This window comes from Solanum dulcamara, chromosome 2, assembly GCF_947179165.1.
Source record: "Solanum dulcamara chromosome 2, daSolDulc1.2, whole genome shotgun sequence".
Classification (NCBI taxonomy): Eukaryota; Viridiplantae; Streptophyta; class Magnoliopsida; order Solanales; family Solanaceae; genus Solanum; species Solanum dulcamara.
This window is the reverse complement of record NC_077238.1, coordinates 78261616-78275918: the sequence shown is the minus strand read 5'-3', so window position 1 is coordinate 78275918 and position 14303 is coordinate 78261616. Positions and strand designations below refer to the sequence as shown.

Below are 14303 nucleotides of genomic sequence, written 5' to 3'. Positions count from 1 at the left end.
GATAGGAGCAGAGTAGACACTATGTATTTTTAGTAGGCGACAAGTCATGAAAAGTGATTCATCGCTTATTAAAAATATCATACATCTATGGGGATTTGTTCACAGATTGTGGATTGAGCAATAATGATGAAACTGACTGTATTGGGATTCTAGTTTGTCAAATTTTAAATACAAGTTAATTAAAAAGAGTCTTGTTTGATGAAATCTTGTGATGATTTTTGTAAATAAATTGAAAGGTGGTTATAATTATATATTTGAAAAAAGACTGTCTTATTTAGCAATAATATTAAATTTACTGTTTTTTTTTCTATTTCTTAAAATATTATGTTACTCTGTGATCATTTTACTTTTTTGTTTTAATTTAAAATGATATGAAGTTTTAAAAAATAATTATAATTTTTGAATCGCGTAGAAAGTGATATTTATTCTTGAAATAGTGTAAAAATAAAAGTTTTGCAAGTTTGATCAATCAAGCTATAACTTCAATTATCTGTTTGATAAGTCTTACTTTTATTTTTTAAAAAAATAAATAAATTAAGTATTCACCTTAATAGGCTATACTATTTTTCAGTGTGGGGATTTAAAAATTAAAGTCTTCATCTTAATATTCTCAAATCCTATGTTAGAATTGGTCATTCCTATTAAACTTCTTTACAAGCAAAAAACTAGTTCTATCTACATTTGATCCTAGTCTTATACTACAAACTAGGAGTACAAAATATTTATTGTTACATTTAAGTTTTATAATTGATATTCATTAGATTCTTTTAAGTGATATTTTGTTACAATAAAAATTCCTAAATTTAAATTTAAATTTGTGGATGGATGAGGAATTAAATTAAAGAGCAAACAAGTTACTCAATTAAATTTACAATGGTTATGGTTTTTAATTTTCCTAAAATTCTTTATATTTTCATGTTTATTTATATTGTCTTGGACTTGGTTAATTTTTGTTCTTGCCAATCATTTATCAACGGTAATTTAGATGCTACTGGATTTTCATCAGCAGTGGCAACTTGGTATGGAGATCCCACTGGAGCTGGCAGTGGTAATTTCTCGAAAATCGATTTATATAAAACGTAAAAGTTTTTACATGATCAGTATAATTTAACATGTTATAATAATATGTAAACTTATTTTTGTTTATGAACATTTATCGATAATTATCTTTTTTTGTGTGTTTAGGGGGAGCTTGCGGACTAGAAGAAGATGTAGCAAAAGCTCCATACATCTCCATGATAACCGCCGGAAATCAAGTTTTGTTCCAACATGGTTTAGAATGTGGTGCATGTTATAAGGTACGTATGTACACATGTTACATTAGAGAACATACTCACTTTCTTATAATAATTCGATCAATAACGTCTAAATTCTTAATTCATAACTCACTGTTTAGGTCTTATGCAATGAAAATCAAGAATGTTCAGGAAATCCAATAACAGTAACTCTTACAGATGAGTGTCCAGGAACATGCAATGATGATCCAATTCATTTTGATTTAAGTGGAACTGCCTTTGGAGCTATGTCAAAGTCTGGCCAAGCTGACCAATTGCGTAAACTTGGAAGAATTGATATTTCCTATAAAAGGTGAGTGGGTTTCTTCGTACCAAACTATTTTTTTATATATATATTTAGAGTCATAATACATAAATATGATTCTTTATTTGGATTCAACTGGCTACTATGATCTCTAATTTTATTAGTGCACAACTAGGTATTTTAACTATTCAAAACTTGAACAAATAGACACATTCTTCCTACATGACAATTTTGTGTTTTAAGTGGCGCCCTACGTGTATTATGCCACGTAAAACATATGTGTCTACTTGTTTAATTTTATACAAATTTAAGTGTCTATTTGTCCACACCCAAAGTTGGAGAACATAGATGTCAGCTGAAGCTATATTAAATAACATATTTATGTATTATGAATTCAACTTATAAATATGCTAATAATATAAAAGAATTTGCATTATCTATGTAATTTAACATGTTATAATAAGTTACTGTATAAGAAAATGGCCCAAAATCAACTGTAAAAAAAAGTGATCGTTATGATTTTAGGGAAAAACCGATCGAAAATGAGTTGTCAGAAACGAATTTTATTGTTTAACTACAAAATTTGTCTATTTTTTTTAGTAGTATTCTTTGGTTAATTCCTCTTGGGATTTTTTTCAGGGTGGCATGTGACTACAAGCAAAATATTATGTTTAAGGTTGAGAAAGGATCCAATCCTAATTTCTTTGCAATTGCAATTGAAGCTGAAAATGGAGATGGTGACCTCTCTTTAGTTGAGATAAAACCAACAAATTCAAATAAATGGCTTCCAATGCAACAAATGTTTGGAGCAACATGGTCTATACATATTTATCCAGACACACAAAAACCTCCTTTCTCTATTAGGTTAACTTCACAAAATAAACATCAAGTCCAAACTGATAATGTCATTCCTATGAATTGGCAAGCAAGAGCAATTTACAAATCAAATGTCAATTTCTCTCCCAAATTATAAAGCATTTGAGTTTGATTTATATATATAAAGGGTGAATAGCACGTTTGTCCCTCAATTATTGATAAATTCTAATTTTAATTGCCTTTGTAATATTTGATTAAAGGGAAGTCCGATGCACTTTAGCTCCCGCCTTTGTAATATTTGATTAAATACATTTAATATTTAATTAATTGAGATTTCACGTATTTACAAAAATTATTAATTGTTCCATCTTTTAACTACTCATGTGTTTTGTTAATCCATATTTAAGAGTAACGTAGTTCTAGAAATACTCAAAATATTCACATATTTCTTACATATTAGGACCAAAAACATACATTTTAATTTATTGAAGGTTAATGTGCAGAGTCATACTATATCACAAGGTCCAAAATCAGAATTTACCAATAATCAATGGACCAAATATGTTATTATCCCAATTATAAAATTAGAGCAATTGATTGAGAGATGTGTGCTGTTGTATTGCCATGAAAATTCAAATGTTAATGAATATATAGACATGGCCTTAACTTTAATTGTGTGATGAAATCTACACCAAGAAATTTGGCATTTACATAATATGCAACTTTTTTGGTCTATTTGCTTCAAATGAAGGATTACTTTTCTCATTTGTTCTTTACAATTTGTTGCTGCACCACCAAGACTGAAACTGGTCTATTGATCTCTGCAGCAGCAAGCATGTCACCAACTGGTCCAAGTTCTGGCAAATCATTCCATTCATTAAGACCTAATAGTTGTTGTAGATCGTCGCGATGACGCCTTCCGACCATGATAAGATCAAAGGCTTCTTCCATAGCATGTATGACCAAAGCTGTTTCAGCTCCATCTTTAACTCTTTCCTCTCTGTACACAATGTTATCCTGGTGCTGACCAAGAAGTCTTACCTCCTTCAACATCTCAGCATCAAGTACAGCATCCCACTGGTTTTCACGTACGTCGATGTCCCATGACACGAATCTAACCACAGTCAGCTGAAGTCCAGGTGATCTTGACATACGTTTAGCATAAGCTAACGCCTCACGATCATCATTACCTCCCATGAAAACCACGGCTACTTGATACATTGATGACTCATTATCGGATTGAATTGCTAGACGCCTTATTTTCTGACGATCAATTAGGATACCTACAGAACAAGGAGCCAAGTCCAAAACATTATTGTTGATTGTTCTTAAGTTACTGCTGTCCAAGATAATCTTCCCCTGGTGATTCCATTTCCTGTGAAATGGGAGTATGATCATGGAGGCTAACTTGTTGAACGCAAGTGAACAAATGTCCTGATGCATGAACCTTGGCAGTGACATTGAGGTGAAGAAATGTGTAGTAGCAGATCCCAAGAACTGATTTTCAAATGCTATAAAAACTTCGACAATCTTTTGTGATCGAGCAACGCCAGAAGTATTCTTTTGGCCAAGCTGATGATCAATTAGAACTGGAGATGCTCGACCAGCAAGTTCCACCAAGTGTAGTGCATACACAGCTAAAGGACTTTCTTTACATGGAAAAGAAGCATCTAAGAGCTTACGGACACCTACGACATCATCAAATCGATGAGCACATGAAAGCAAGCGCAACTCAGAATTGCTTGAAGCATGTTGGATGTCTCTTTTCTGATAACCGGCATATATCCTTGTATGATCATTGAGCGACCCAACGCAGAAATGTGAGAGTGCAGCTATGAGTAATACAGATGCAGTTAGCATGGAAAAGGTTTCTCCATCAAATGTCTGTGATTCAATAAAAGGGGAAGAGAAAACGGAATTAGAAGTCTAGCTGAAAAAGGTTATTAGCACAATCTACGAATGACTAAAGATGGTTTCTTTTTTTCATAAGCAGCATTGCAATCACACACCAACATTTCACACGTTGACAATAAACAGGTACACAGTGTCGACAACAATAATACACCCCCACCACCCCCCACGTCACCCCAAAAAAGGGGGACATTGCATAATTTCAAAGATAATCAGCTATAAGCACAGAACAACTTGCTTGTTATGCTTGACATGATGGAAAAAAGCACAGAACAGCATTCCATGGATTAAGAAAGCTAAAATTGTAGTATGTACAAATGTGCCCATGTAAAGAAACTGCATTAGTATTCCAGGGAAAACATTTATACGTTACAGTACTTACTGCAGGCTCAGCAACAAAAACTCAAAAATGTAATTATGGAACAGCAATTTTTAGATATCGAAAGGATAACTGAATACTTACTTGATTAATAACATTGTTCAAGTAAAAAGACATCTGAATAACACCTTGTGAGATCATGATGAAGGCAAGAGCTGCAGCATCTTTTGGGGGCACCTTGCAGGCCAATGCTGGAAGGAAAACTGATGCGTACTTCACGGTGAGACAAAAGAACACCATAACCCATACCCAATTCAAGAACACGAGATCATACAGATCAACCAGATTTACTTTCATACCACAATAAGTAATCAGAAGAGGTGCAAGCATACCAGATACTAAGGTCTCTAATTTATCTACCAATGTTGACCCGAGAGGTGGACCATCTGGTATGACAAGACCTAGAATAAAAGGACCATATTGGTAATTAAGCCCTGCATTATCAACAAGAATCACAGCTAAGAAGACAGCGACCGATGCCGAAATAATGTAAACGGAATTTACAGGCCTGCCTTCTGGAGTCCTTTTGATGACCCAAAGTGAAAAAGGTCGCACGGTAAACACAATAAGCAAGATTATGCCAAGAAGTAGAACAAAAGACTGTACAGAGATTACAGTGGTAATCTCTGCCAAGAATCCAATTCTAAGGGTGGAGAAGATAGTCAACCCCAGATTACTAAATAAGTCACTGATCAAACTTGATGCCAGAGCAAGACGACCAAGCTCAGAATTCATGATTTTCAGGTCAACAAGGAGTGAAGCAACCACAGGAAATGCAATCAAACCCTGTATCAAGAAAATACTTTGGGTGGCTGGTTGTCGGTATCTATGCAAGTTTACATCTTGTGAAAAGAATCCAAAATACAAGCTCGCAAAAGAGGCCACGGGTAGAATGACTGCAAGTAACCCTATTGTCCACGCCCTCGAACCACTTCTCAACACCACTTTTGGGTCCATCTTCACTCCACTTAGAAATATAAAGAAGATATACCCAATTTTTGACATTAAATCTATGAAAACTTCTCCTGATTGTGGGAATAAATTCTCTGTAAATTTCGGGACCTTTCCTAGCATTGTTGGGCCCAGTATGATACCTGCCTGTAGGTGGAAGACAATACCATCATCAAATCTGGAGTTAAATACAACCATAAATTATATCACAACAACAACATAGTCACTGTAATCACACAGATGGGGTTGGGAGAGGATAAAGTGTATGTAGACCTTACCCTTACCTTGGGAGGCAGGGACAGAGCCACCTTGAATTCAGGGTTCATCCGAAAATTATACTATTTATACATGGTTAAAATAATTTTTTAATATATATATATAGTAGATAGTTTGTGTGTCTACTTTTAAACTTTGAACCCACTTACTGAAAATTCTAGCTTCACCACTATTGGGAGGACAAGCATAAATGAAAGATTCTATGTCCAAATTCACAATCAAAGTTTACAACTTTGAATCTACAAATTTAAACTGTGCCACATAAATTGAGTGAAAGAATTAGTTTTTTTGTTTGCCCTATTTACATATCCCATGGCCAGAACATGTGTGAAAGCTAGCCCGGTCACCATAATTTTAAAAAACAACATGTTGCACATTATGAATAAGAAGATATGGATAAATGTGAAATAGATGGAAATAATACCAAAATCTCAGAGATAAGTCGGGGAAGACGGATTCGTTTGAGAACCAAATGTAGGGATTGGGTCAGCAGAAATATGACCGCTAATTGGAGAAGCAGCAACGGCAAATTGAAATCAAGGAATAAGCTAGAATCGGGTAAACCCCATAATCCAGGTGAATGAAGGGGTATTTCTGCATAACATTTTTCATCAACTCCACCGGGTAATTCCCCTTTTGGGTTTATTTTCACTGATGTTGCCGTCGCCGTCGCCATTGATGATGATGATGATGATGAAGATAATGCTGACCTTGGCTAGGTCGAAAATTACCCCCACATTTGAAGAAGAAGAGAAATTCAAGATTTTTTTTTGAGATTTGTAGTATCATTGTTGTATGAAGCAAAAATGGAGGGACGAAAATACTACTCACACCCGTAAAATGTTCAATGCCTTTGGTTTGGTTTGCAGAAGGCAATGTAGCGGGAAAGATGAAAGTATAAAGGAGGAGTAAATATCATGTCAATTAGCCAAGAGGTTTTGGGTTCGAGTCTCGTAGTACCAAATCGATTTTACCCACTTTTTGATGTGAATTTGAATGTTATCCAATTTCAATATGGAAGTAGGAAGTACTTAAAATAATTGAATTTTGTAGTTATTTTTTTGTTCTCAATAGGTCAGGAAAAAAATTATCTTAAAAGGTATTTTTATAGATAATCTAGATAAATATTATGAAAAATAAGATTAGGGGTAAGGGTGTGGGGTGGTGGGATGGGGGTTACCAAAATAAGGATGATGAAAATGAGGTGTGTTTAAGGTTTGATAGTTAGGGACGGAGCCAGAATTATCACTAAAAAGATTCAAAATGTGAATAAGTAAACACATAAACTAGCCGAAAGAAATTCAACATCTATTATATATATACGTGAAAAAAAGAATCATTTATAAATAGTGTAATTTTTAGTAGAAGGGGGTTCAAATGAACTTTCTAAGCCTAAGTTGGCTCCGCTCATGCTGAGAGTAAAACTATTTTTATGTAATTTGTCACGAACTTGAACTCAGTCATTAATAGATGTTTTGTATTATTTTCTTGGAGTATATCGTTGTTCTCCGATTATTATGACTGTAACTAAAATATTTCGTACATTGGACTGTCTTTGTTTTATAAGCTTAATGTATGAACCTAAACCTCACAAAAAATAATTAGGATTATACAAGATTTGAGAGGTTTAAGTTATCATAAAAGTTGTTATTAAGTATGGGGCAATTTTAGAAAACTAATTGCAATTTGATCTTAAATTGTCTTTTTGTTGATTATTTTTAGAAAACTATTGTTGTATGTAATATAATTGTGTTTGAACAGGTGATTTTTTTTTCAATACTTCATTAAATACTAGAATAGTTCATTATTTGAAAAACACTACAAAACCAATTTTTACAAGAAAAATATTGTTTATGGATAAACGGAAATATTCGTCACAATATTTTTTACTCACTTTCATCAATTTATTAGTGCATGCAAACTGATACCCCGAACTATTTTACTTTAGTCTTTTCAAATTCAAAAGACTTTATTTACTTATTTTTGATAATCGTGCTGTCAAAACAAATTTATACACACCTCAATTAGTTTCACAAAATACATGTCATCACTTATCGGCAACAGGTACAGGTAACAATACTACTCAATTTGGTAATCAAACTCAATCAACTTAGACAACTCACAATTTTTATGAGGAACTCAATAAAGAACTCTGTTGTATGAAACCATTAATATCAACTGCCATTTTAAAACCTTGTTGGTACTCTAACTGAATATGGAAGTCAAACTCAATCAGTACAAAATGAAATGTAACACTTATGCAGCATGATAAGAAAACAATCACCAAGTAGAAATAATTGGAATCACAAATAATGCACTTTACAACCAGTTTCATATAAGAACAATTTAAGTAAGATCATCTTCCTCTAGCTCCTTCGCCTTCAACGCTTGCTTCACTCTCAAAAGAAGTGTTGTCCTCCATTCATCCTGTTAAGTGGGGGGAAAAAACGACAAAAGGCATGAGTATTGCGATGAACAATGAAAAATGAATAGCAAAGAAGTGTGTTTAGGTTGATTGAGCCAACAAAGTACGAAATTCCCATCTCACTTGGATAAGTGAAATATGAAAACAAACATTAGAAAGTATACATTCTGAAATGTCATAATACATAAATATGACTCTTAGATTGGCTTCAGCTGGCAACTATGACATCTAACTATACTAGTGCACAAGTAGGTACTTTAATTATCCAAAACTTGAACAAATAAAAACATTCGTCCTACATGGCAATTATGTGCCCTACGTGGCGTCCTACGTGTTCTATTCCATGTAGGACACGTGTGTCTATTTGTTCAATTTTATACAAGTTTAAGTGTCTACTTGTGCACACACAAAATTGGAGGCATAGATGTCAATTGAATCCAAGTTTAAGGGCATATTTATGTATTTTGCCTTCTGAAATATCTAGAAAATGACAGGGTTCCTTTCTTTAGTTTAGTCGTGACTCGCGTGGGACTGGCACTATCAAGTAGAGTACATAAAATGAACTGCCAAAGGTGTTTCCAGTTACTACATGTACAATTCTGCAGTTACTACATACAACGCAATGCCTGAAGATTAACTGCAACATCAATCAGTCCTGAAATGAAACTTATTCTATGTGATTTATAAAATCTGCACCGCAACCTCATATGGAGCACAACTGGAGTTTATAACCTCATAAAATGCTAGAGAAAAGAAAAGAACACTGAGCAACTTTACTACTATGTAGACCAAGGATTGACGGCGATGTGAGGAGTTAGAAGATAGGAATATATGTAAGCCAAAACCACAAAGAAGAAACCCAAAAATGTACAATTATCAGCAGTTGGTAACATCTAAACATTTCTGTCTTTTTATGGGCAAAGAAAGTGGAGAACATTAAAATTTACCAGCTTTGTCATGCTATCATATTCCTGAAGACAACCAGTAAACTTTGCAACATCTTCCTCGTCAATAGCAGCTTCCAAATCCTGTCATTGCAAAAGTATTCTCCCAAATTAATTCTACATTATCATATTTTGGAACACATAATGATCCTGAAAGAAATAACTATGCTATCAAGTGAGTGAATAAAATTACTCTAGCACTTGCATACATGGACCTCAAATTGATTGTTCATCATATAGTAGCTATGTTGGTTATCAAACATTGCGCTTATGTCAAAGGAAATCATTTCTGCAGTCAATTTCCTCTGATTTTGATTACCTATCTCGAAAGTTCTCTTCGAATAATACTACATAGACATTTCTCCTAGTTTTTCACAAAACCCCATATACTAATATGTTGTTAAAATCTGCACTTTCATCAGTCACTTCAGTTTACCCTTACCCAGACTTGACTAATAAATAAATGTTCAACTTTTATGCCTCAAAAAAAAGGAGTAACAAAAAGATCAGACACAAGTCAACCCGCAGAGGAAACTCCATTCTGTGTCCTGGTAATTCATTCCCATATATACATTTCCCCTGTCTGCATTAAACACTCATTTAAGTTTCGATCAACCACACTAAAGTTGACAATTCATATTTTGGATAATTCTTAACAATTTACACATTTAATATGGTATGTACTTGCTATATCCACAGATAAAGCAGGCAAACTTGATTAAAAGAGACGGAGAAGGGATCAAGATAAAAGAACTCGTATGCTTGAGTTAATACAAGCTATGGCATACCACTAGCAACTTGCACTCGCGTGTCCCTGAAAATGTTGGATCCAGTTCCTGCAAGTTAGGATGCATTATTTACTTAGACATCATGTCAGTTGAAATCTTAGAAGCTTAACAAGAAGAATACTCTACCTGATATCGCTCCAATGCATTGTTGATTGCAACAACATCACCTTTACAAAGTTGGCAAATACCAGCATTCAGAAGATGCCCTCTAACTCCATATTTCAACAAGTTGTTGCTAATGGAATGCCGGGCTATCTCCTCAAAGATCACAATTGCTCTTTGATATCTGGGTGACAAATACTGGATGTTAAGTTTTCTTTTACAATGCAAGGCTTCAGTAATTCTTACATATGGAGCAGTTAGAAGTAAAACATTAGTTTATTAACATTTATAACTTATAAATTCTTAGTGCTTTTAAAATGCACATTTAATACACATTTCTATACTTAGTTTGGAGTTGATTTCTTTTCCTAGTAATTAGTTTTGACTCCTATAACTTTTCCTTTTTTCAACCCATATATAAGATTTATTGCATCAGTACTCTAAGACACTAGGATAGAATTCAATACTTCCACATAAAATACACAAGATAAACAGAGGAGCTTAGCATCAAATTCAGATTTCCCAGATTATGCAGAAATTGTTCTCAAAGGAACTTCTCTTGTAGTTTTTAGGTCCATTTTTTAACCAGTTGCCTTCGTCTTCAACTGTGTCAACATTTCCAAGCTCAGCAATGAATTTGCAATTGTCAGACACATTTATTCTTCTTTAGAAAACTGTATTACTACTTCAAGACAAGAATCTTACTCTTCTACTTGAGCAGAGAATTGAGCAATTTTCAGCTTGCACTGATTTGCAGATGTCGTTACATCCTCACTCTGGAAAAGATCAGCAGCTTTCTCATAGTAAATGATAGCCTGCTTCAAATTTTGCTCTTGTTCATATAATTCAGCAATTTCCTGGAAACAGCAAATTTATTATGTATCTTTCAAATCCAACCAAGCTTTCAAGATGCACTCCAATTAACTGCAAACGATATCTAGAAACATTATAATGAAACAAGACGGCCATGTACTACATTAGACAGTCACTTATCAACTTCCTGATAGTATAAAAGTTTAAATTGCTACTATATAAATTGAAGAGACTAAGCATTAAATTTACCAAAACCGGACCTTAAATTAAAAAAGAATTTTGACCAAGCACACAGTACTGCTATTTAAAACAATAAAGAGCACATCCGGATTCTCACAGACAATATTGTTGTACCTTGTAATATCTTGCAGACATACTTAGCCTTCCAATGTCCAAAAACATGTGTACTGCCTGCTCTAGACATGATATCGCCTCTGCAAGAGATACATCGTAAAGAGTTCTTTTTCAGAAAAAGTGAAATCTGATGAATGAAAAACTGAATTTGACATGATGATTACATACAGTATGAATCTGAAATGATCAACTGATATGGTACTACATTCGCTTCTATATTTATATAATGTACCAAGTCATTTACCAAGAGGTCAACATAGGGTGGGCGTGCTCAGCTATATTCACGAATAGTGGGACCACGCATTCTTTGTACATCTTTACAGGAAACATTTAAATACTGCTAGTATCATGTTTTTAGCAAATGCCATAAGCTCACCAATAAAGGAGATTATCCAGCTCCTAAAGGACAATAGGGAAACTATATAGAAATAGGAAAGCAGTACAATCAACTACAATACGAACGACCACTCATAGACCATAATTCTGGGACAAGGAAGCTTTGTTCATTACTAAATTGTACAACATATCTTTTAAAGAGGTCCTACTGAAAGAAATTTAAAAGAGCTTCAATCTAGTGTGCAATGGACATATCTCCAAGGATGTCAACGCATATTATTTTGGAGCGCATAAGACATTCCGCAACCTAAAAGAAGTGGACAGAAGCACAAGAAGGCAACACACAACCTCTCATATTTGTCTTCTTGTAGCAATGAGCAGCATTAGCGTAAGCACTAGCAGCCTCATGTTTGCTATCCAACTGATAAGATAAGAAAAAATAGTTCAAAAATTTGAGTTTGCTGGAAAAATGAAAGGGAAAGGCATCAGATATAGACAAGTCATTCGAGAGGATAAAAAGCTTACCTTCAAATGACAACTCGCTAATTTGACATATACTGCTCCAGCTCGATCCCCTGAAAGACCAACGTTCCAAGATTAATATGCAGTTTTTTGTTATAACATAGAGATGATCTACTTTATGAAACAGTAAGCCTTCTCTGATAGATCCTACAACAACAACAACAACTACTACTACTACTATGATGCTCAACCCCAAGTTGGGTTTGCTCATATGATCCTCTATATCCATTTTGCCCCATTTAAACCTGTTCAATTCTACTATCGAAGGAGCAACTGAGGAGTTCTCTAAAACTAAGGTTTATCCAGAAATCTGAGACCTTGCTACATCATAATCTTTCAGTTTTTTCCAGTATCAAACAAATGGTGTCCGTCGTATACAAGAAACCGTTAAGGAATATCCTCTCTTCCATTTTTCGGTGTCAATTCACTGACTTTCACAATCCACACAGATAAATCAGGTGATAGTCCAAACATCAAACTATTTTTGCATTAACTCACAAGTAATAGTTGACTCATTGAATGGTATTAGCATGTCAAAAATATGACAAAAGCTTCCCAGTAAATTATTTTCCATAAATGAGCAATATGCCAGTCATAAGAAGATTCAGAAAGTAATATAACTACCATTCTTCCCAATTTTTCACCAAAAGAAAATGTACATCAATATGCTACTACGTTTTACTGACTACACCCGTACTCGAATCAAATAAGCATTCTGAGTATAACGATCTTCACAAATACAAACAAAAGCATTTTGAATAAAATGAAATTAAACAACAGAAAACTATTTCCAAAAAACAAAGGGTGTGTTCGGTGCGAAGAAAAATGTTTTCTTGGAAAATGTTTTTCAGGAAATTAAGTGGGATTCTTACTTATTTTCTTGCGTTCGGTACGTAAGCAAGATGCGATGCTCACACACTTCAACAAATAAATACTACGGGAGGTGGGTGGAGATAGAGGTGTGGAGTGGTGGGGATGGGGGTTATGGAAGGGTTAAAGATGAAGTGTGTGGAATATCATTTGTAGAACTTGTTTTCCCTACTTCTACTCGTGAAGTCATTTTCCCTAGTTTCAAGTAACTTGTTTTCCTAAGAAAAAAATCCCAAAATTTTTGACAGGTACAGGCCACACCCAAAGAATCTTTTGATCAAACAACAAAACAATGAAATCCCAAGAGAAAAATTTAGAGTGAAAATCCTAGCAAAAGTTATGATTTACAACTAATTACTTTGACAGACCGATTATCTACATAAGAATAACAATCAATTCAAAAAACACATCCCAATCTTCATAAATTCGAAACTAAGCATCCTTAATCCGTATTTAAATACAAAAAATAACACCCGCAATTGATTAAAAAAAACGAAATCACAGTTAATCACTACAATTACTGAAGTTGATTACAACAAATTATGTTGATAAAACTAACATGATTTAGCGAGTTTGAAGCAATTAGCAGCTTTATCGAATAAATCTGCAGCGTCATCATATTTAGAGCCGAAAATTCCCCAACCGCTTAGTTTTTTCTCAGCTTTCTTCATGAATTCTTCACCTCTAGCTATTTGATCCCCCATTTTATTTTATTTTTGCTTAGCAGAAGAGGAATTTTATGGAAAATGAAGAAGAATCAAAATAAGGTGAGTGAGTTGATTTTTAAATGACGGGCCTTGACTTTTGTCAAACCTGTATACTTTTAGTTGGGCTTGGAAGTTTCGAACCGGAATTGTGAATTTCCAAGAAATTCTTTAAGGATTCTCCGATAGCGTAATTACGAAATGTAGGCTACAGTTTGTGTATTTATGAAATATAGTTGTTGAATTGTATGGGTTGAAATAATAAGAAAAAGTTGTTGTTTGCAATAAATGAAAAATAAATCAACCATAGATAAAATCTGAAGAAACAACAATATTATAGATAAAACAATATGGTAACAATTCTATTTCTCCCTTGATTCTTTTCTCTCATAATGACGTATTTCTCGAACTAGGATGATATGGACCTTTATGAGATTTATTTGATCTCGATTGATCTTTGTGAATATTCCATAAATTTGCGAAATATTCAAGATGTATTTTCAAGAGAATATAATACCCTTTATATAGACATGAATTAGGGTCTAAGGTAGAATAACCTCTCAGAAATCCTAA

General features: G+C 33.9%; 2 protein-coding genes and 1 pseudogene across 2 annotated transcripts; 1 reads left to right on the top strand and 2 right to left on the bottom strand.

Moving 5' to 3' along the window:
• The first annotated feature begins 873 nt into the window (after window positions 1-873).
• On the top strand, window positions 874-2259 carry LOC129880862 (expansin-B4-like; annotated as a pseudogene).
• A 689-nt stretch (window positions 2260-2948) lies between these two features.
• On the bottom strand, window positions 2949-6808 carry LOC129880857 (cation/H(+) antiporter 4-like). Its single transcript, XM_055955085.1, has 3 exons — window positions 6297-6808; window positions 4730-5743; window positions 2949-4239 (listed from the first exon to the last, which is right to left on the bottom strand). Exons 1-3 carry the CDS (start codon window positions 6546-6548, stop codon window positions 3118-3120), a joined length of 2388 nt encoding a protein of 795 aa, XP_055811060.1. The 5' UTR covers window positions 6549-6808; the 3' UTR covers window positions 2949-3117.
• A 1209-nt stretch (window positions 6809-8017) lies between these two features.
• On the bottom strand, window positions 8018-13945 carry LOC129880861 (alpha-soluble NSF attachment protein-like). Its single transcript, XM_055955090.1, has 9 exons — window positions 13586-13945; window positions 12160-12209; window positions 11983-12055; window positions 11299-11378; window positions 10837-10988; window positions 10156-10315; window positions 10030-10077; window positions 9245-9325; window positions 8018-8299 (listed from the first exon to the last, which is right to left on the bottom strand). Exons 1-9 carry the CDS (start codon window positions 13728-13730, stop codon window positions 8219-8221), a joined length of 870 nt encoding a protein of 289 aa, XP_055811065.1. The 5' UTR covers window positions 13731-13945; the 3' UTR covers window positions 8018-8218.
• Window positions 13946-14303: the final 358 nt, after the last annotated feature.

Coding starts and splice junctions, on each gene's coding strand:
- LOC129880857 (XM_055955085.1), bottom strand. CDS start 6,548: ATGGCGACGGCGACGGCAACATCAGTGAAAATAAACCCAAAAGGGGAA. Junction 5,744..6,296: donor GACTTATCTCTGAGATTTTG/GTATTATTTCCA, acceptor TTCCACCTACAG/GCAGGTATCATACTGGGCCC. Junction 4,240..4,729: donor TGAACAATGTTATTAATCAA/GTAAGTATTCAG, acceptor ATTGAATCACAG/ACATTTGATGGAGAAACCTT.
- LOC129880861 (XM_055955090.1), bottom strand. CDS start 13,730: ATGGGGGATCAAATAGCTAGAGGTGAAGAATTCATGAAGAAAGCTGAG. Junction 12,210..13,585: donor CTTCAAACTCGCTAAATCAT/GTTAGTTTTATC, acceptor TTGGTCTTTCAG/GGGATCGAGCTGGAGCAGTA. Junction 10,316..10,836: donor TTCTCTGCTCAAGTAGAAGA/GTAAGATTCTTG, acceptor TTTGTCACCCAG/ATATCAAAGAGCAATTGTGA.